The sequence below is a fragment of the Rousettus aegyptiacus genome, unplaced genomic scaffold (assembly GCF_014176215.1).
Source record: "Rousettus aegyptiacus isolate mRouAeg1 unplaced genomic scaffold, mRouAeg1.p scaffold_m13_p_5, whole genome shotgun sequence".
NCBI lineage: Eukaryota > Metazoa > Chordata > Mammalia > Chiroptera > Pteropodidae > Rousettus > Rousettus aegyptiacus.
The window spans coordinates 13,013,048-13,034,090 of record NW_023416308.1 but is presented as its reverse complement, the minus strand read 5'-3'; the positions used below and the strand labels follow the sequence as shown (position 1 = coordinate 13,034,090).

At 54.5% G+C, this 21,043-nt stretch overlaps 3 protein-coding genes across 4 annotated transcripts; 1 reads left to right on the top strand and 2 right to left on the bottom strand.

Moving 5' to 3' along the window:
* Positions 1 to 2,701: 2,701 nt before the first annotated feature.
* On the bottom strand, positions 2,702 to 4,808 carry SDF2L1 (stromal cell derived factor 2 like 1). The gene is made up of 3 exons (XM_016120202.2): positions 4,540 to 4,808; positions 4,000 to 4,196; positions 2,702 to 3,106 (listed from the first exon to the last, which is right to left on the bottom strand). The coding sequence occupies exons 1-3, from the start codon at positions 4,724 to 4,726 to the stop codon at positions 2,825 to 2,827; spliced, it is 666 nt and encodes a 221-aa protein (XP_015975688.2). The 5' UTR covers positions 4,727 to 4,808; the 3' UTR covers positions 2,702 to 2,824.
* Positions 4,809 to 7,613: 2,805 nt separating this feature from the next.
* CCDC116 (coiled-coil domain containing 116) lies at positions 7,614 to 12,943 on the bottom strand. Its single transcript, XM_036220956.1, has 7 exons — positions 12,872 to 12,943; positions 11,546 to 12,109; positions 10,828 to 11,442; positions 8,983 to 9,652; positions 8,885 to 8,943; positions 8,632 to 8,751; positions 7,614 to 7,658 (listed from the first exon to the last, which is right to left on the bottom strand). Exons 1-7 carry the CDS (start codon positions 12,941 to 12,943, stop codon positions 7,614 to 7,616), a joined length of 2,145 nt encoding a protein of 714 aa, XP_036076849.1.
* Positions 12,944 to 15,350: 2,407 nt separating this feature from the next.
* On the top strand, positions 15,351 to 20,991 carry YDJC (YdjC chitooligosaccharide deacetylase homolog). 2 transcript variants are annotated; one of them, XM_036220605.1, is made up of 5 exons: positions 15,351 to 15,545; positions 15,635 to 15,794; positions 15,992 to 16,091; positions 16,174 to 16,351; positions 18,061 to 20,991. In XM_036220605.1, exons 1-5 carry the CDS (start codon positions 15,382 to 15,384, stop codon positions 18,179 to 18,181), a joined length of 723 nt encoding a protein of 240 aa, XP_036076498.1. In that variant the 5' UTR covers positions 15,351 to 15,381; the 3' UTR covers positions 18,182 to 20,991. The 2 variants fall into 2 exon arrangements, with proteins under 2 accessions (XP_036076498.1, XP_015975660.2); XM_016120174.2 differs by lacking the exon at positions 18,061 to 20,991 and adding an exon at positions 16,561 to 17,229.
* The last annotated feature ends 52 nt before the right edge of the window (positions 20,992 to 21,043 follow it).

The following is a 21,043-nucleotide window of genomic DNA, read 5'->3' as shown; positions in this document are numbered from 1 at the left end:
AGGAACTTTGCCCGCCTTTTCTCAGCTCCAGTGTCTGCGAGTTTTCTAGCTGCAAGGACTACAGCGCTTGAAAGTTCGGTAGGCGGCGCCAGCTGCACGGCTGAAACCCTCAGGGGCTGAGGGCTGCGACCCTTGGAAAATGCCCGAACCCGCTGTGAAGCAGAGCCTCAGGCTTCTTCGTGTTTCGTGTTGCTATTGCTCCTTGTGCCTCCCAGACAGGATTTTCGGCTACAGTGGGCTTCCTGGAGGGATAACCCCACCCTACCTGCAACGCCAGGCTTGACCTGAGTGGTATCTGCCGGAAGCCACCGGGTAGGCCTGGGCTGCGGAGACCAGGTCCTGGAGCCGGTGGAGCCTTGTGGATCTAAGGGAGGTATGGGAAAGGCGATGTTGAGCTTGAGGTCCTGCGTGATTGCGTCTACTTTGCAGATAAGCATTCATTAAGCGCCGACTGCGGGTTGATGACCTGTAAGGATATATACACCGCCCGGCCCTCGCATAGCTGCAGTGTGTGTATGGGGGTGGGTGGGTGGGTGCTTAGTCTGCTGTAAATCTGGGCCCTCTCCTATCTTATTTTCTAAGTCCAACGGCTGAGAGCAAATGTTTTTGAGGCAGACAGAGCTGGGTTTGAATCTTCAAGAACCTCAGTTGCCTCCTCTGCAAAATTAAGACAATAATTAAACCTGCTTTATAGGGTTGCTGCCAAGGAACAAATGAGATGCTGTGTGTAAATCGTTGACCTGGCATTTAGGGTTCAATAAAGGAGAGCTCTGCTGCTGCTGCAGTTTTGTTGTTGTTGTTGTTGTTGTTGTTGTTATTTTGCCTTGTCCTGCATTTGGAGCCATCTTACCTGCTCCCACCTTGGTTTCCCAAGGATTTCTACATGCTGCACACTGTTCTATTTTGCTTGTTGGTGCTCAGCCCACAGCCCCTTGGCACTCACCTCCACAGAAAGGATGCTCACTGCCAGCATCCTGCAGCTCTGCCTTGGGCCTTTGTTCTGGCTGTATACTAAAACCCCCACATACACTTCCCAACGTCCAGGGCAAGTAGGAAGTGCTACAGAGTAATTCTCCCACCTGTCCGGCAGCCCTCAGCCAATGAGAGCAGATACTTTGCTTGGATAATACACTGCACTTTCTTGTCCCTTGGTTGGAATAACTTTAATTTGTGTTCTACACTGGGTCACAGAATTCCCCAGTGGGAATAAGCTTCAGCTGCTTACAGGGGTAACTTACTCAACATTGCAAACTTCAGCAGCTGCCTTGCCTTCTCTCACAGCCCCATTCCTCTGCCCCAGTGTTTTCTGGGATCACCTTCCAACAATCTACTTGCACTCCAATCCTGTCTCAGGTCAAGTGAGTGATGGAAGAGGAGTATAGACTTGTAGACAATGCTCAAGAGGTTTGGCAGTGGAGAGGTCAAGAAGGGGTCTGTTTGAGCAGAGCAGAAGCTCGTGGGGGAGAGTGTGGGAAGTAATGTGCCTACATAGGATCCTCCTCCCCTCAGGCATCGCAAATGGCCAGAACTTTTCTCCCACACCCATAGTCACTTGATTTCTCAAATATAAAGCGCTCTGCCCACACTCCTCCAAGCCCCTTCCAACCAGTTGCTATACCCAGACTCTCCTGGGATTTTTATTCTCATTCAGGAAAGTGGCACCCTCTACAGCAGCAGTCCCCAACCTTTTTGGCACCAGGAATTGGTGCTCCTATGAGAATCTAATGCCTGATGATCCGAGGTGGAGCTGAGACTGTGATGCTAGCGCTGGGGAGCGGCTGCAAATACAGATGAAGCTTTGTTCATTTGCCCTCCACTCACCTCCTGCTATGCGGTCCAGTTCCTAACAGGCCACCAACTGGTACTGGTCCGCTGCCAGGATGTTGGGGACCCCTGCTTTACAGTAGCTCCCTTAAGCCCCTCCCTGCCCTTCTACACACCCCTGGGTGGTTAGCAAGTCCAGGAAGACTGTAATCTCCACTATAACCTCTAGAGGTCACCCACACACCAGCAGAGTCGTTACCTTTTTTTAGGGCCTCCTATTTATTGTTCCTACCTTTAAATTGTAGTGCTTTGCCTGCCCGAATTATGCCTCTTTCTTCCAGGAAGTTTTCTCAGATCTCTGCAGGTAGCAGTTCTTTGTGTTTACCTTCCTTTGTAATATATTTTGAAGTTTTATCATCTCCTTGGGACCTTGGAAGATCATAGTGGGGGCCTGAGATGCCACATGCCTATGCAGGCTGGGGTGTGTGGGGTGCCATTTGTATCAAAAGTGAGGGAAACTGTGATGCTAATTTCCAGCAGATGGGCAGAGTCTAACACTTAACAAGTTAAGTTAAGACTGCTCACAACTGCCAGAAGAATGGGGGGCCTTACCTCAAGGGATGAGGGATCTGGAATATGTGTCCCCCATGTCTGCTAGCAAGAAGTGAAGTTCCCACTCCTGCTGAGGCCCTGGCCCCAACTTTTAACAGGAAGTTTTATGAAGCTCAGGGGTTAGGAACCAGGGGTCACTTGCCTTCAGACTAGCTAAGGGTTACAGGACAGTGTTGGAGTGCATAGAAAAGCATTGAAAAAGTTTGGACAGGTTCAGCTGTCAGGCTGTACTGAAGACAGCATTTTTGCACTTAGGAAGAGATGATGAACTGGGCCAGGGAAGGCTGGTAACTCCTGGTCTTATTCCAGGCTCACACCAAAACAGTCACAGACCAACATTCTTTAATTAACAAAGGCACTTGAGAATTATTACAAACCCAAAGTCTCCACCAAGAGTGGCCCTGCAGACTTCCCACCCTGCTACCCTCCATCCACCCATCCATGGCACTCAGAGTTCATCGTGACTTGCAGAGGGATCCACGCTGGGCTTGATGAAGATACCTTCCATGGCCTTCCACATATTGTGTGTGTTAGCACTGGGCATGCCATGTACCTCGTGCTGCCCACGGATGGGGCTCCCATACTGCTCGCCGGTGACTGACAGGAACACAGAGGTGCCCGTGTGCTGGAAGCGCACAGCAGTTTCCCGCTCCCAGTGTTGCCCTGAGCAGCGTACCGTCCACAGGTCAAGGTCATCGCCCTCGCCATCTTCCCCAAAGGCACTCACCTCCTGTGGGTGCAGAGGGTGGGAGGACAGTAGTCACTGCAAGAGCACCCTGAATCCCTTGTGGTCACTTGCCTGACAGCAGCACTTACACCCAAGGCACTGGGCCTCAGGTCTTTCCTTGCACCTCTCTAAGCCTCAGCTTTCACAGCAGCAAAATGGGACAGTACAACCCCCACCCCAGCACCCCGTAGTACCTCCTCAACATGGGCTCTTCAAACACATGCATGCCCCATCCCATCTGTATGGATGGTGACCACTGGCCCCTACAAAGCCAAGGCCTCTTCTCTCCTCCATATATTCCTTCATCCTAACCCCTCTGACCCTCAGCAAAGCCCAACTCCTCAGGCTGACAGTCAAGGTCTCTATTTAGCTCACACTTTTTTTTTCTGACAACACTACAAAAGCACCCTCTGTTGCACCCCACTCCCTCCCTAGCCTCCCACCTTTCCTCACCCCTACCCAGTTCCAGTGAACTCCATGCACAAGCTCTTCCCCAGGCCTGGAAAGACTCTTCTCTCTGTGGCCTAGAGGACTCCTGCTTATCCTTCCAGAACCAGCCTGAGTTCCTCTTCCCCTGCAGGGTTTCAGTTCCCCACCCCAAAGCCCATGTGGATCCCCCTCCTGGGTCCAATTTGCTCCCAGTTGTGGTGCTATCCAACAAGGTCAGATCACTCTTCACTATCCACCTCGCGGCTGGGCTGAAAGCTCCAGAGAGCAGGACTCTGTACCAGTCACCTCTGTATCCCCAGAGGGGGCGCTCAGTAAACATTTCTGGGTTGAAATGCCTGTTGCACCGAGGAAGCTAAGGCTGACTGAGTGAGAGGAAGAGCCAAGGCTCTGTTTGCAGCTCACACATACACCAGAAGCTTCTCCTGGGGCTGAGGGAGGGAGCTCACCTGGTTGTTGGACAGCGGCGACGGAAAGTGGTGCGTGTGCAGGTTCTTGCCGGTGAGCACGTGCGTCAGCCTGACCGCCTGCCCGCAACGCACAGGGGACCCGCGCGGGCACCCGCCCTCCGAGTCGCCACGGATCCGCCAGTAGCTATTGGCGTCATCAGACGCCTCCACGCCCGTCACCGACTGTTGGCCGCTTCCTGAGGAGCGACACCCCAGCCCACACCCGGGTCGCTGTCAGTCCCGGAACTCGCCACTCTCGGCCCGGACATCATAAACTTTCCCAGACAACCTCAACCCTGGAACCCCAACTCTCACCCCCACCCTCCAACCCTGGCCCCTAGCTGAACTTCAAGCCCTTTGGCCCGCAATTCCGGGATGATCCTCCCCTCCCCCGATATCCCTCCGACCCGCTCCGACAGCCGGTCCTTGTCCCCCTCAGTCCACTAACAACTCCAACCAGATGACCCCCAGACCCCTGGCTCTCAGACCCCCACGATCGCCTCGCCCCCTGGAGATGCCCCAGTCCCGGGCCCCGCGCACCAGATCCGTATTTGATGTCGTGCGAATGCAGCCGCACCCGGTGCTGCGTATTGAACAGCTTCAGCACCGACCCGCAGGTCACGAACCCAGCGCCAGTCTTGGCGGCACCGCCGCCCAGCACCAAAAGCGCCAGCAGTAGCCCCAGCAGCGACGCTCCAGCAGCTCGGCGGCACCCCACGCTCCACATCGCCCCAGCCGGGCTCCGCCAGCTCGGGGCCCACGGGCCGCTTCCTTCTCCGCGGCTGACCAATCCAGCTCTGACAGCCGGTTGTGGCAGCCAGTTGCCGGCCTGCACGGCGCTTCGCCTGCCCTACCATTGGGTCGCCGTGGGGGGCACCTCCTCCAGCTTTCAAGAGCCGCGGCTGGGAGGAGGCTGGCGACACGAGGAGGGTTTTGATTGGTCCACGCTTCCGAGGACTCACCAATGACTGCCAAAGGAAGACGGGTGCCGCTCCAAGCCGAGGCAGGGTTGTCCCCGAGCGGCCTAGGTGAGGGGTACCCCACCTAGCGGCCGCCGAGCCCCTGTTCACCAAACTCCTTCATCCTAGATCCCTGAACTCTCAATCGTGGGCTCTCCCCTCAGACCCTGGGTCCGCAGCCGCACTGTCTTGAGGTTGTTCCACCGCTAGATTTTGTGGTCATAAAGTAGACAGATTTCAGATACTGAATCACCTGGTCCTTCAGACCCCAGAATTAACTAATCCCCCAGTCACTCGATAATTGTCTCCTCTCTGACATTGAGTCATTTCGGTCACTGGACCCTGGGGTTTCTGAATTCCCGTGACCGGGTCACCGACTCTTTCTAAGGCACTACGGCCATTGGGCAGCAGGGGGTAGCAGGGAGCTGTGGTGTTAAGGATAACAGTGTGTTGTCACCAGGAAGCCTCAAAGCTGTCAGGAAACCAGAAGGCTGGGAGACCAAGTGACTGTAGGAACCAAATCTGGATGAATGTGTCCCCTTAGTTTCTTTTATGTGCAGGCGCCAGTCTCACTGTCTTCTCAGTCTTCAAGGGTGGGAAACTTACACCACTGTTTATTTATTCATTAGTGGAACTTTCTTATGTTAACTTCACTCTGGGGCCTGTGCTGGGGCCTCGAGGGAACTGGCTCTGGGCTATATTACCCAATAGGCTGACAGCATATTATTTTACAGTTTTAATGTTTAGTACTGTTTTTATTTTGAATTACATATGGCATAGGGCACCTTGATCTTTCCAGAGCTAGAGTGTCTAAATTGCTAAAAGTCAGCCCTGGATTGGACAGACTCTACACTTGAGGGGCATCCGATCCAGGGTAGAAGGACTAAAGCACAATTTGGGAAGAAATGGATGCATCCTGTCGGAGACACTAACAAACATTTCCAACGTAATATGTCCAAAGCAGAATTACTGGTCTCCTCCCTCAAACTGCTCCTCCCCCAGGCTTCCGCATAATGACATCTCCAGGCACTAGTTGCTCAAGCCCAAAACTTGGGATTCATCTTGGTTTCCTCTCTTTACTGCACTCCTCACATCTAATCCAACACTTTTTGATGGCCCTGACTCCAGTGTGAGTCAGAAATACGAGGCATTCCTTCTGCATCCCCCATCACCACCTTAATCGAAAGCACTCCATTTCTCCTCCAGATATCTGCCACTATCTCCTAACAGATTTCCCTGCTTCTGATACTCAGTCCCCTCTAAGACATTCTCCACAAAATGACTTATGCCTTAAAAAGCATAAATCACATCATGCCAGACACCTGATAAAAGTCACCAATGGCTTCCCACTGTACATAGGACCAGAGGTTGGTGAGGACAAAGCAAGTAATCTCCCTGACAGGCAAAGAAAGGATTCATAGGACAACAGAGACCCGAGAACTAGAGTAGGGGATGACAACGTGGCTCTCCCTTGCTTTTCTTGGGGGCCTCATGGCTTCTCCTTGCTGTTCCTTTTTCCCACCTCTCCTACAGAGCACCTTCCCCAACTCACCCTATGGGCAGGTGCACAGGGCCAATTATGGCATCTCCAGGGCCCTCCACCTTCTGGCCACAGTTTGTCTTCAGCTCTACTTGATTCCAGGAACAGCTTAAGGTACAATCAGCCAAGACATGGAGGCCATTTCCCCTCTCCTTGAATCAGGGAAGGCATTGCAATTCACTTTGACCAAGAGAACACTGCCGAAGTGCTATTTTGAGACTTCTGAGCACAGGCTGCAAGAGGAGAGGTAGTTCTTGCTCCCTCTCTCTGGGAAGCCAGTGGCTATACCCTGCACCATGCTTTAAGGAACTATAGACTAGACAACTGAATGCTCAGGGGCCACACGGAGAGAGACCCTGGAAAGGGAGAAATCATGTGGAACATTCCAGCCTCAACCCAGCCCCCAGCTGAAAGCAGCCACATAAACCACTCTGCCTACACCTCTGCCAACTGTCAAACCCCAACATTGTGACAAATGGTTCGAAGCCACTTAAGTCTCAGAGTGGTTTCTTACACAGCAACAGATATCTAAAACAGGACCTATGGTCATGTGTCTCTAGTACCATGTGTCAGTGGTTCTCAAAGGGGCTGTTTCTGCCCCCAGGGACAGTCCCTGGACAAGTGCCTCTAAAGCTGAAGTGGGGATTTGTTCAATTCTCCCTTAAGAACTTGCCAATGGGACCTGTGAAGCTGGAGGATATCACAGCAGTCGCTGTTTCTCAGAGCCTTAGGGTCCCCCTTCTTGGCTCCTTCCCGGCATCAGGATTTCTTACCTCTCTGCAGAGACATGGAAAATGGTTGCTTCACACCACTCAGGCTTGTCTTCGGCCATCAGTGCAAACTGAACCAGAATATCTCAGTGCATCTCAATTGTAGGCTTCTGGGAAAGAACCTGACTGGCTTAGCTTGGACTGGGATGTACCAATAGGGCCTACCAACAGTGGCCAAGTGGTATGGCGATGACGTATGAAAATGGCTGTTGTGGCCCCACATCGAAGTGGTAGTGGCAATGGGTGGCCTCAGGAAATGGGTCTTATGAGCTGAGCATGTACCCTGAAAGATCCTTGGCAAAAGAGCTCTGTGAAAAATGGGTCTCTGACCTCCCCTCCCGCACCTTAGGACCCTGGTCCCTCTGACTGGCAGTAGAGCAAGTCCTCCTCCTGGAATCACAGGGCATGGGTGTGGGGTAGAAGGTTCACCCTGCCTGGTTTCAGAGGAAGCACTACGGTTGTGTCCTCGTTTGTGGGCCACTGAGCATAGTCAGGCTCAGTGGAGCAGGCCTGGCCTCTCTGCCCCTGGGTGGGCTCAAGGGGAGGCATGAAAGACCCGCCAGGCTCCCCACAATGGCAGCCTGCACACTGAGGTAGTGTGGAGCACCCGAATGTGTTCTCTCAGCTGTGAGGAAAGGGTGGGGATGGGCGAGAGGTTGAGCTGGTCCCTGCGTGAAGATGCCTGAACAGGGAGCAAACAGGCTGTTCTAGGAAGGCAGAGGGAATGACGGTGCTGAGCTGGTGGCACAGGAAGTCAAGAAACCAGAGGAGAAATTGGAGATGAAACCCGCCATGCCTACAGATCTTTCTAGAGAGAGCCCAGGGCCGCCGAAGAAGGGATAGCCATGTGGCCATCCTGGGGCAGCTAATCCATAGCTTGATTGACCAGCAGCCCCCATATGACCTGGCATGGAACCTCCAGATTCAGGAGTTGGAGGTGGAAAATACAAATAAGGAAGACAGGTGGCCATGCAAGCAGCAGGAGAGGGCGGTATCCCAGTCAGAACATGAGGGTGTGGCATATCAGAGAGAGGAGGAAGCCACCATGGCAGGGGAGGAGCCCCCAGGAAACTGGAGTCAGGGTGCACACCGGCCATGATGAAAGGGGACTGTGAGCCCTGAGGGGCTTGAAAAGCCAGGAAGGTGCAGACCAGAGTGAAGAAAAGCCACAAGCCAGGGACTTGTGTTCAACAGAGCACGTAAGGTCACGGGGCTCTGCACTAGCAGCTGTCATGAAAGCCAGCTGTGGCCAGGCCTGGCCTGCTGGAGGTGCTACTCAAGGGCACATGTGCAGGTGTGTGGAAGGGAGACTGAAATCTCTAGACAAAAAAACTTCTCTATCAACACAATCTTTATTTCTCACATTGGCAGGGGCCAGCTGGGCAGGGGTGGGGGGGCAGCATTCCTGTGGAGCAGGAGGAACAGCAGGAAATTCAGTGCCTGGGGTGGCGTAGGGGGCCTCACTGAGGGTCTCCAGGACTGTCTGTGGAGTGACTGACCTCAGCCACCCCTTGAGGCTCAGGGGGCCGCTGGGTCTCTCTCTCATCTCCAAAGAAGTCGTAGTTCTTGTCCTCACCCTCGTCAATCTCGTCTTCCTCCTCCTCCTCCTCTTCCTCCTCCTCCTCCTCCTCCTCCTCCTCCTCCTCATACTCCTCATACTCCTCCTCCTCCACCTCTAGCACCTCCTCCTCTTCCTCCTCCTCCTCCTCCTCACCCTCCTCATTTCTCTGGCCCTCCTCCACATCTACTGCTTGCCCATACTGGTTGGAGCCCATGCCAGTAATGGGCTCTGACAGGCTTGTGGGTTCCTGCTCCTCAGCTGTACTCTTCTCTTGAGGAGTGGGCAGCTGGGGGCCCAGAGACTCAGTGTGGAGGGAGGGCTCTGCAGCCGCCTCCTGATCCACGACAGTGGCCGGCTTGGGCAATGTGGAGGGGGTCTCCGGGCTGTGCGGGGAGGTGCTGGGGTGGGCAGTGCCACGGTGGGTGGCAGAGCGCTGGGAAGTGCTATGTTGGGAAGTGTCGCGCTGCGAGGCCCGTAGGGACGTGGGCCGAGACACTGGCTTGGATACCTGCTGGGCCCGCTGGCCCTCCTCCAGCTTCTTCAGGAGGCAGCTCCAGTTAACCTTCGAGGACAGGCGGATGTGGGAGCCCTTCACCTTCTTGAAGCCCAGGAGGAGGTCCATGAGCGCCTCGGTGATAGGGAAAGAGATAAAGCCCAGCTGCTTGGTGAGGTTCCTCTCAAACTTGTACTTGCAGATGAGCAAGGAGACAGCCTGCTCCATCAAGTAGTTGACAAGCTCCTCGTACCAAGGGTTGGAGTGTTGGGGCATGGTGGACGAGATGGAGGGCAAGGTCTTCTTCTTCACGAACTTGTAACTGGGGCTCTGTGCAGCAGCCAGGGAGGGAAGGGAGACACATCGTGTCACTCCTCCTACCTTGGGATGTCCCTCACACCCACAGCTCCCCCACCCCTTGCCACCCATATGGACGCCACATCTGGCGCACTAAAGGTATGGCCTCGACACATCTGCTCTGCTGTTCCCCTCAACAGCTGAGCACAGGTCCAGCATGTTTGCCAGCCTTCACACTTACCACACTGTCATCACACTGGCCACAACCAGTTGGCCCAGGGCAAGGCCTTCTACCACAGTCACAATGTCAGTCAGACTAAAGTCTGGACAACCCCGGCTCTAGCAGGTTCTCACCCAGGCCAGGGTTCAGAATTAGGAAGCATGTCTGGGACTTAATGGGTGAGAGGAGAGTTGGAGGCTGTGCTGGAGACTTCCCAGGGTGAAGCCACCTACATCTCCATACTCTTTCTGGGTGACTTCCTGTCATCAGGGCAGACACACTGGAGCCCTGTCCTAGGCAGCGGGAATCAAAGGGTGCTAGACCTAGGATGCAAGACCCCACTCTGGGATCAGGCTACTGTCCACGAGGGACAGGCCCCTCCCCACATGGGAGGATCTCCGAGAGTCACGTGCAAATGTTAAAAAAATACCCAGAATTAAAAATAGCCTTTATTCATCTTTGACAACACCTGGCAGTAGCTAGGCCAGGGTTCTTGGTCCCCCATCGGCTTGTTGCTTGCTCAGGTGGTTTCCACAGTACAGGGCAAGAGACCTGAACCATGGGCATTTGCCGGCAACAGTGGCCATTAGGAATGGTGGCTGAAAGGCTCCTTCCCCTGCAAACCCGTCCCTAAGTTCCCCGGCTCCACTCTTGAGGAGGTTTTCTCTGGACACAATGAAGAGAAAGATAGGGAGAAGTTTCTTATCAAAGAGGTGAGTGATGAGAACAGAGGGAGGTGGTAGGAGAGAGGTTGATGGGGAGCAAGTGGAGCTGTGACCTCGGTGAGGTGGTTCTGGCTAGAGGGCGCATCCACCTCAATCTTGGGGGTAGGCAAGGTGATGTGTAGGTTCTGCCAGGGCTGGGCCTTCTGACTGGAGCTCGGCGGCCCAGAAACAGGCATGGGTGGTCTCTGTGCTTTAGGGTCCTGGTCAGGTACTTCCTGCTTGGGAGAGGGTGAAGGGACCTGGGACTCTTCTGTAGGTGTCACCTGGAGCCGGAATCTGGTGGCTCCTTGGGTACTAGACATGGGGGAACCACCTTCCTTGGGTTTGGCCCCTCCTTTGGGCTTGATGCTCTTTCTGCGAACCATTTTGATGCTGGAGTTCCTGGTAGGAAGGGAACAACTATAGGGTGCCTCCCCTTCAGTGAGCGAGGTCCCCTCAGAGCCTGGCGTGACTTCCGAGTTGGGCTCTGTGGTGGGCTCCCATTCTGTTGGGAAGAGAGGGCAGCCATTTTGGCGGCGGGCACCACTGAGCTTGTCCGCAGCCTGGTTGACCACATTCTGCAGGGCAGGGAAAAGGCGATGCGCAGCCAGGAAGTCCAGGGTCCGATGGGGCTCGCGAAGTGAACAGTAGCTAGGCAGATCAAAGGAGGTCGGCTGGCTCAGCAAGGACTTGATCTCCTTGTTGAACTCTCGCTTGAGGAAAATCAGCTCCTGCTCTGCAGGCCCCAGATCTGAAGCTTCAGGCGCGCCTGAGCTCGAACCCAGCAGGCCTGAGAACCAGGACAGGGGCTGCTTCGGGGTCCACTGGCTGCTGGACTGGCTGCCCATAGAGTCGCACAGTAGGGAACCCCTCTGAGAGGAGGACTGCCCCAGGCTTTTCTGCAGAGAGAAAGGAACTCTCAGAGGTGTCCAGGAGAGGCCAAGCCAGCCTTAGCCCTGGCCCTGGGCGCCATCCTGCCCACCCCATGGCCCCAGATCTCACCCCTCTGTTTTCCAGCCGTAACAGCCGCTTGAGGCTCTTTTCTTGAAGGAGTTTGTCCCTCCTAGGTGGCAGTGGGCCCAAACCATGGTAGCCCATGTCACTGTCTCGGCTGTGGGAGCCCGGCCAGCCAGCTGTGAAGTTGCTTTGGGAGTCAGACATGGAGCTGGAGCAGGATGGGTAGTTGTTGGGGTTCCCAATGCAGAGGCTGGGCCGGACACGGTGCCGGTGCACGGTGCTGAGGCTGGGCCGGGCACGCACCCGTCGCCCGCCCCTTGGCACCTCCACTGGGTCTTGCACCTCCACCAGTGGCACCCCTGCCTCTGTCTTCATGGTGGCCATGTGCTCAGTTGCCTTCTCCACCACAGTCTGCAGGCTGTCCAGCACCTGGCCCTCAACAAGGAAATCCAGGAAGCTACCAAAGGGCCGAGGACCCCTTGAGTTTCGGCGGTGGCTGTGGAGCCCTGAGCTGCTCGAGGGGCCATACATCGATGGTGGGTGTGGCACGTGGCCCAGCTTAGAGGCTTGTCCCGTTTCCGAGAATGCTGGCTTCTTATGTGGCTGAACCTAAGCAGACAGGCATGTCACAGTGGGCTGAAATGCCCCAAAGGAGGTGGGGTCCCCAGGGTCTTCCTAGGGCACCAGGAGCTGGGTAGGGAGTGGGCAGTGAAAGAAACTCTGTTTTGGAGTCAGGCAGCCTTGGGTCTTGCACCCTAGCTCTGCCACTTTCAGGCTGTGTGACTGTGGCCACAGTGGCCCCTTTCAAGGTCCAGTTTTCTTTTCTGCAAAGTGGAGATCTATTTAGGGTTGCCCTGAAGCTTCCCTGACACATACATTTCACATACACTTCACATACACAAGCCCTGACCAGAGAGTCTGAAGCCCGCTTCTGTCCTCTCACGGGGTGTTGAGTGGGTAATCACAAAACCCCTCTAAATCCCACTTGGGATCCTCATCTCTAGAGTAGGCCAGCCCTGTTCCACTGCTGGGCTGTACAGAACACCTGTGGTCCTGAGACCTGCACACCCCATGGCTGCTTCTGAAACTGGACCCCTAGGCCCTGAGTAGACCCCATGCTCTCACTTGGAGAGGCAGTTCGCCAAGCCCTCCCAGGCCACTGGAGGTCAGGGGAACACAGGGGAATGAAATTGATGGGGACTAGGGCCCTGAAGGGGTTCAGAGGAGTGGTCAAAGAGATAAGGGCATCACTAGGAGGCCCAGGGAGGAAAGTCAAAAGGAAACGAGAAAGGGGGGCTCTGATTAGGGGTGCTGGAACTGGTGAGGAACACAGTGGGGGTCTTGGAGTTAGGCCTTGCTGGGCATACTTACCCGGGCCACGTACGTGGTATGGCCAGCCTCATCGTCTGCCAAGTATCCCGAGTGGTGGCGGCAGCTGGTCATTATGACAGTAATCGGGCCTGCTGCCCACCTTCTCTCTCTTCAGTTCTGCAGTGCAGCCATGAGTTCCTCTTTGCTACTGGTAGGGAGATGGTATGAGCGTCCCCCCAGGCCTCCATGGATTTGAGTCTCCCTCCGTCCATCTGTTGGACACTGCATCAGTGGCCCAGGGGGCTACAGGTCCTTAGTTCCCCACAGCCTATATCCCTCACATGCCTGGCCCTTTCTTTGCTCGGAATCCCCTGGGTGTCTGCGCACCATCTGTGTCCAGAGTCGCCGGGGGCGAGGTCCTGTCTCTGACCATTTCTGACCCTCTCCCATCCCAGACTTGGGGCACCCTGGAATCCGTCCCTGGCCCAGAGCCCAGCCTCTCACCAGAGTCCAAGTTTCGCTAGGTGTCAGCCAGAGCGATCAGAACTTGCTGAGGGCGGCAACACTGTGCTTTGGAGTCGCCGCAAGGCAGATCCCCGCTTGCTTATTTGCATGCCGCGTCCTGATTGGCTGGCAACGGGCCCCTCGTCCTCTAGCTCCCCCGACACAATTGTTGGGGGCGGAGCCCACATTGGCCCCTCCCCTATTTTATCGAGCTCTGTCCCCTGTTCTCGGAGGGAGCTCCTCCTGGCTGTTCTCTGAGGCTGAGGCTCTGATCTTTGCTCCACATCTACCCTAATGGGAGGCTAAGGGTCAAAGCCACGGCCTATTCTAGTGACATAAGCACCTTCCTTGGCTCCTCTCTGGTCATGGCATTGTCCTGGTCCTCCAGCTCTCTGTCTTCTCTCCAGTGTCTCTTCGCCTATCGTGAACAACCTCAGAGTCCTGGCTCTAAGTCATAGGCCTAGCTTCAGTTCCTAACTCTGCTGTTTCCTGCCTGTGTGACTCAACCTCTCTGATCCTCTGATCCCCCTCCATAAATGAAGTTGAATATCCTTCCACGTGGGAGTATGGATATTAAATCTTCATACAACACACCCGGCACCCCATAAAACCCTTTATGTGTTGCCTCCTCTCCCTCCTTCCCCATCTGTCTGGTAAACTTCTCGTGCACTCCCCATCTCAGGTGTCACCTCTTTGGAGAAGGCTTCCCCAAAGGCTTGCCATCCCCAAGAATGATCGCAAACCCTATCCCAGATTCTGCCACACCGTTTTGTTACTTGTTCACCAATAATATTAGAATAGGTGCTCAATAAATGTCAACTTCCTCCTTCTAATCTTCAGACACTCAGGGCCTCTGGCCTTTCCAGGTTCAGCTTCCCAGTAGAGAATGACAGTTTTCTGAGGTCTGACAATTTAGCAATAAAGTTTGAATATAAGAGTACTTATGTGAAGAGCTTGGTGAAGGGCTCTTTGAGGCCTCCAGTTCTTACCCTGCCCATGGTAGTGGATATTATTTGTTATTCTCAAGCTTGGCTCTATCCTCTCTGCCCCTGACCTAGGGGACAACCAGGGCCTTGAGGACTGCAGCAGACCCAGATGGAGGCCCAGGGTTTCAGAGATCAGTCTGAGCTCCACTACTTCTAGCATGGGCACTTTGGGCAAGACACTTCCTTTCTCTGAGCCGCAGTTTCTTCAAACAGCTTGGTAAACAGGAACAATGTTACCAATGTCATAGGCTGGACATGAATGCTGCACTTCCATTGGGAACATCAAGACAGCTACATCATAATGGAAACCCTAGCTATCAACCACGTGACTGAGTATAGTCGTGGGTAGGGAAAGCTTCTCTGGACCACAGAGAAAAAAATGAGATTATAAATGTAACCTCTTACACAGAGGTCAAAAGAGGGAAGCAGGGGCTAATGCTTTCTCAAACGAAGCCACTGACATTACATGTTTTCTTTCATTTTCTTATTGTTTAGAGCTTTTACAAATCACAAAAAAAGCCTTATTTTAGAAAAATCAGGAAAAGACAAATGGGCAATTTTGTAAAAAAGAAATATAAAGAATAAAAACATGAAAAAGTTCACAGTCGCTATCAAAAAATTAAAAGAATGAGATAACTAATTTGATCATTATTTCTTAAAACATAAAAAACTTGGGGGTGGGGGTGAAGAAGAATCGTGTCTATTTGCTTAGCGAAAATATTGGAAGAACACTACCCAAGAAGTTAACAGTCGTGATCTCTGGAAAGCGTAAGAGATATTTTTATTCAGGACTTTTACTCTGTATTTTTCATATTAAATATCATTTTTACAGTCACCAAAAGTTTCGCATTGCAATAAGTGGAACTGTGGTCAGATTATGGCGGCGCACACAGGGTGGAGGTCGTAGTGGGAGGTCGTTGCAGAGCCAAGGCGGGACCGCTAGGTGGCGAGAACAAAGGCGAGGTGCTGGTGCGTCCGGGTGTATGCGTTAGGGCGGGGTCTTGGGCGGTGTTTAGGGGCGGGGCCTGGACTGTCCTGTCCACTCCCCTCTGGTCCCCAGCGCCGCGGGCGGAGGCCGAGATGGCCTGGCCGCGCGTGCGATTGGTGATCACCGCAGATGACTTTGGTTACTGCCCGCGGCGGGATGAGGGCATCGTAGAGGCCTTCCTGGCGGGGGCTGTGACCAGCGCGTCCCTGCTGGTCAATGGCGCGGCGGCGGAGAGCGCGGCGGAGCTGGCCCGCAGGTGAGCAGCGGCCCCCTACAGGGTCAGGGCGGACTTGGGGCGCCTCTGCCCTGCGGCCGCCAGTGCTCCCGCTTGCGTTCGGCCCGCAGGCACCAAATTCCCACGGGCCTCCACGCCAACTTGTCCGAGGGCCGCCCCATGGGCCCCGCCCGCCGCGGCGCCTCATCGCTGCTCAGCCCCGAAGGCTTCTTCCTGGGCAAGATGGGATTCCGGGAGGCAGTGGCGGCCGGAGACGTGGCCTTGTCCCAGGTGCGTAAGTGCGGCTGCAAGAGGATGATCCCCCTACCCCCACCCCCAAGGCTCCGTCTTGAGATACGGTGACGCCATCAGGGGCAAGAGAGGAAGCTGGATGCCTTCCTGGTAGCAGTCAGTTGGAGGCGCAGGGAGGGGTCCTCCTCGGTAACTGAGCCCGGACGTTCAAGGTGCCTATCGTCCTCTCTTTCCAGGTGAGGGAAGAACTGGAGGCCCAGCTGAGCCGCTTCCAGGAATTACTGGGCGGGAATCCCACTCATGTGGACGGGCACCAGCACGTGCATGTGCTCCCAGGTGCGTGGGTTAGTGGTCGCAGGCAGGGGGAAGTGTCACACTTGGGGAGACGTGCCCCTCCCTGACTTCACCCCATCCTCAGGCGTGTGCCAGGTGTTCGCTGAGGCGCTGCAGGCCCACGGCGTGCGCTTCACAAGGCTGCCTCTGGAGCGCGGAATAGGCAGCTGCACATGGCTCGAGGCTCCCGCGCGGGCCTTCGCCTGCGCTGTGGCGCACGACGCCCGTGCCGCTGCAGGTCCCTTCTCCCGCCGCGGCCTAAGGTGAGCCTTCTCCCACCCTACCCGCGTGCCCTGCCACCTGCCCGGCCTAGGTCCCTGTGGGTCTAGATGGACATTCACCTGGCCAGCTCAAAGGGAGTCGGATTTTGCTTAGCGGTGCCTCCACCCCAGATCTTTCCTGACCCCTGCCTAGCCCTTCCTGACACTGTTCTGCTTGCCAGTCCCTTCCCCTGATACCCAGGTATCCACAGGTGGACCGATGCCTTCGTGGGCTTGAGCACCTGTGGCAGGCACATGTCCGTTCACCGTGTGTCAGGGGCACTGGCTCGGGCCCTGGAAGGTACACCCACAGGCCACTCCTTGACAGCGGAGCTGATGGCCCACCCAGGCTACCCCAGTGTGCCTCCGGCTGGGGGCTGTGGTGAGGGCCCTGATGCCTTTTCCTGCTCTTGGGAGCGTCTGCATGAGCTGCATGTCCTCACAGAACCCACACTGCGGGCCCGGCTTGCCCAGGATGGCGTGCAGCTCTGCGCCCTCCATGATCTAGACTTCAAGAGACCAGGGGAGGGGGTCCCTGGTGAAGCCACTCTGGAAACCTTCCTGGAGCCCTCCCAATTGTGACCCTGACAACCAAGAACTAATGCCTTGGTGCTCGGGAAGGGGCAAGGATGGAGCTTTGGAGAATGGGTTCTGTGACTTCCCCAGGCAGAATGACGTCACCTCTATGCCCATGTCCTCATGACTCAGTAGTGGTGGCCAGAGCTTCAGCAAGCACTCTTGGCTGCAGGCGGGTCAAGCTGTGACATTTGGACCTGGGGCCTGCCAAACATTTGGTGTCCTTTATGTTTCCATGTAAGCATCTTGTTTAGGTGTAGTGGGGAGAGAGTATTGTATTAATAAAATAACATGTTTCTTGTAAACTTGGGTGATTTAAAACTGTGCCCAGAAAACCTTCCTAGACACACGAATGGACAAAAGCAACTCCCTTGGGGCCCAAACCAGGTCACTGTTTCAGAAAAGTTCCACAGTCTAGTTTCATTCATGTTTAGATTTTATTTTATTTTATTTTTTTGGGGGGGGTGGTATCTCACCAACTTTTTGTGAGGTATATTATAATCTCAATTTTTATTTAAAAAGAAGTCACCTCTTCTAAGTAAGCAGCCTTTTGCCATCCTAGGGGACAGATCTGAGGAGGTCCTGCAAGTTCAGAGGAGTTCACTGAAATTTTTCCATGAGGGAAGTCTTCTATGGAAATGAGATCCTAGATTCCCAGCTGGACCTGGTGATGTGTGGATGCCCTGTGACTGAAGCCCATGTGGCTTGGACCTAGAGATTCAGGGAACAGGTGGGGAAGGGGGTAGGGAGTTCTCTGGAGCACAGGGAGTCCCACCCTGCTCCAGAGGATGGAAAGGCAGATGGAACACCAAATGGTCCTTCTTGTCTCATGTTAGTGCCTGTGTGCAGGCACCAATGTCCTCATTTTGCAGACCTAGAGGTGGGAGTGGCAGAGCAGGGATTTGAAGCTATCTGTTTATGTATTTTCTATGCACTGTGCCAGGCATGGAATCAGGTGCCAACAGAGCTCTGTCCTGGCCTAGGCAGCCTGGAAGGATATGCAGCTTTCTGAAGCAGTGAGGGAGGGATCTCGTTCCTGTCCCCCTCCCCCCATCCTATCCTTGACTGGGGATTCTGTTTCCTCTTTTCTGGCTCCATTTTCCATCCTAACCTTTTCTTGACCTTGACTCTTCCAGGCACTGGCCCTTTCCGCCTTCCATCCATGTCTACGAACTGGAATTACTGAGTTTGATCCCTTCTGTTGCCTCACCCTCGCCTCTTTCCTCAGCCCACTGGCGTCTGGCCACACTCCTGTAAGCTTCTGGGTTGAGCAGGCAGGGGTGGCCTGAAGGCAGCCTGTTGGCACAAGGTCACCTCCTTTGAGGAGGGTTCTGCAGTACTGAGGAGGAGGAGGCAGCTAGCTGTGTAGTTCTGATTCTCAGGAGAGACTTGGGGGCCTGCACAGATGTTAGGTGAAGCTGTAGGAGTGGCTGCTGTCACCCAGGGAAGGAGAGAGGGATGACCAGAGATGAAGGCCCAGATCAGCCCTGGGGATGAGTGTTTAACAGTGGAGGGAAGAGAGGGAGCGTGGCCAGCCTAGGAGGATACACAGGAAACCGAGGTCCATCTCACAAATGGAAAGAAGGTGATAAGAGAAGAAGGCCATAGGCAGCGCAGGGCCCGTTGAGGGGCTGGTCACTGGTGCCCCACCCACCAAGGAGACGGGGGTATTATTATGCCAAACCTGCTGTTGGCTGGGTGGCTTAGGCAAAGGGTTTACTGTTATCCACTCATTCGTCAGTCACATATTGAGGGTCTGCTCTGTGGCAGGCCAGGGCTGAGTGCTGGGACACAGCCCGGCCTGTGAGCTCAGTTGGCTACACAGGAACAGTTGGTTACACAGGAACAGTTGGTGTGATCCAGGATGCAATGGGGTAGGAAAAGGAACACACAGCAAAGTGTAGGGCCAGAGGGGGTCCTAACCCAGCCTGGAGAGGTCAAAGAATATTCTCCAGAGGAAGTAACTTCCCTCCTCGGGCCTCGGTTATGGCCTCCGCAGTGTTGGGTAGTCATTTTGCTCTGATCCCAAGGCCCACATGGTGCCATCAGGAGCCCAGTTTGCAAGCCAAAACACTTCCAATCATCCAGCAGTATTAATCAAGTACTGCTCAGGGCATGCATTATGCTAAAGTCCCAACTTCAGCTCTGCTCCACAGGTTGGTGCCACGCCCCCACATTTCATGAGGGAAACAGAGAAGCCAGTGCAGAAGGGGCAGGAAGAACTCAGATCATCTCTGGCTTTGCCTTCCATTGGGTCAGATAGTGGAATGCAACAAGAGCCAGGCTGTAAGAACACAGGCCAGGTGTCCTTGGCTGTCACTGAACCTGTTTCCTCCTCTGGGAAAATAGGGATACCCATGGGTCGTCCTGAGCTACAGAGAGGATAAAGTGTTGGGATGTGGCAGAGTACCCAGGCCAGATAGTCAAAGGAAAGGCCTGCTCCTTGCTTCCTGGTAAAATGACACCCCAGATAGTCTCTCCCAGAAACCTGCCCACCTGGCTGACAGGACAGGCCTGGTCTCAGCTGGTGTCAAGTTACAGCCAGGGAATTTAACTGACTGAAAATAGTGTCAGGGCCCCAGTTGGGCCTTGGGCTGAGTTAGCACCTTAGCAGTCTGCTGTTCTGGGGACTCAGGCGTTTCTGACTAGAATCTTTCGAGGAAATGGCACAGCCCCATCCTCAGGCACACCCTCATTAGTTCCATGACTTTGATCAGGATGGCCAGCTTGCTCCTCTGCTAACTGTGGATTATCACTCTTGGAGCTGGCAGGACTGAAGTGATGAATACACGTAGAGATGCTGTCCCTCTAGGGTGATCCCTCAGATACTCAAAGGGTCCCACTGCAGATCTCAATAGTCTGGACTCTCCAGCCTTTCCTGCTTCCCTCGGGAAAGGCCGGAACATCTCTGTGTGCCTCTTTTGGAGGATGGACATGGGGAGAGAGGAGCAGGCAGAAGCTGCAGGAGACCAGAAGCCCGAGGACCTGCCACCACCCCCGCCCCTCCCCCACCGTCTCCAAGAGCACATGCCCCTGGCACTGCCCTCCACCAGTAAGGAAGAAACCCACACAACCACGATAGTGTCGGAGAGCATTTTTATTAAGGGCAGAATGGGATCGCAGCATCTTAGAAAGCCTTTTCTCTGCCATGTGGGGCAGGGGCAGGGAAGAGGGAGAGGACCTGGCACACTTTGGAACAGGCGGCTGTGAATTCCTGAGTGGGCTCGGGTCAGTGGTGGCAGCCCAACAGCTCTCCTCTCCCCCAGAGGACCCAGCTGTTTGGTTGTGGAGCTGCCAGGGCTGCCTGCCAGCATGCTCAAAGCCTCCTCGGAGGGCTAGGTGACCACCTGGAACTCGTTGGTGGCAGCCCAGCTTATCCAATTGCCCAGGCCTGAGGGAGGGACCACCCATAGTCTTGCTGAGGCCAGGCCTTCCTGAATGGAGCAAATCATGGGGTGTAATGCCAGGGCTGAGAGTCCCCTGGGGGGCTGCTGGCTTTGACAAAGATATCCTCCTCTGATGAGCAGTAAGGGGTGACAGGCAGGCAGAGCTACACTGGTAGAAACACGAAGCGATGGGACAGTTTCCAAGAATGGCAATAATTCTAGATTCAGAGAAGCAACGATAACAGATGGTAGCTTATTTGGATAGCTTCTGACAGAATTTGGCATTTTATTACAAATCCGTGTATGAGTGAAATAAAGTCCACCATCACCATTCTGCTAATTAAGAGACAAGATGTGGAAACGCTGGCTCGGTGCTCTTGCCGTAATGGGCACACAGAAGTCACCAGAACATGCCCCCTGAGTACCTAGGACTAAAGAAGCCAAGTTTATTGACACACCACAGGGGCCACACAACTGGACAACTAAACATTATGCTGCCTGACTTACCCATCGCTCCCACTTCTGCATAGGTAAAACCAAGCTGTCTTACAGGTCATAAGCTCTGGAAAGAGCTATAGTTTTAGAACTAAAATGAAAACAAAGCAAAGTTTCTTTAAGTCATTTCTCCACAGGATCTACTCCCCCTGAGAGCCAAGAAGGGCAGCCACCAGTGGCAGAAGCAGAGTTGGTGACACATGGCATTTGGACCATCGGCTTTCCTCTGGGTGTCAGT

Bases quoted from the DNA above. Each gene is read 5' to 3' on its own strand.
- SDF2L1 (XM_016120202.2), bottom strand. From the start codon at position 4,726: ATGTGGAGCGTGGGGTGCCGCCGAGCTGCTGGAGCGTCGCTGCTGGGG. The intron at 4,197-4,539 runs GTGCGCGGGGCC...GTCGCTCCTCAG, and splicing joins CGACATCAAATACGGATCTG to GAAGCGGCCAACAGTCGGTG. The intron at 3,107-3,999 runs GTGAGCTCCCTC...CTGCACCCACAG, and splicing joins CGCCGCTGTCCAACAACCAG to GAGGTGAGTGCCTTTGGGGA.
- CCDC116 (XM_036220956.1), bottom strand. From the start codon at position 12,943: ATGACCAGCTGCCGCCACCACTCGGGATACTTGGCAGACGATGAGGCT. The intron at 8,944-8,982 runs GTGAGGAGGAGG...AGGAGGTGCTAG, and splicing joins GGGCCAGAGAAATGAGGAGG to AGGTGGAGGAGGAGGAGTAT. The intron at 7,659-8,631 runs GTGAGAAATAAA...CTGTGATTCCAG, and splicing joins CCCAGCTGGCCCCTGCCAAT to GAGGAGGACTTGCTCTACTG.
- YDJC (XM_016120174.2), top strand. From the start codon at position 15,382: ATGGCCTGGCCGCGCGTGCGATTGGTGATCACCGCAGATGACTTTGGT. The intron at 16,092-16,173 runs GTGCGTGGGTTA...CCCCATCCTCAG, and splicing joins GCACGTGCATGTGCTCCCAG to GCGTGTGCCAGGTGTTCGCT. The intron at 16,352-16,560 runs GTGAGCCTTCTC...AGGTATCCACAG, and splicing joins TTCTCCCGCCGCGGCCTAAG to GTGGACCGATGCCTTCGTGG.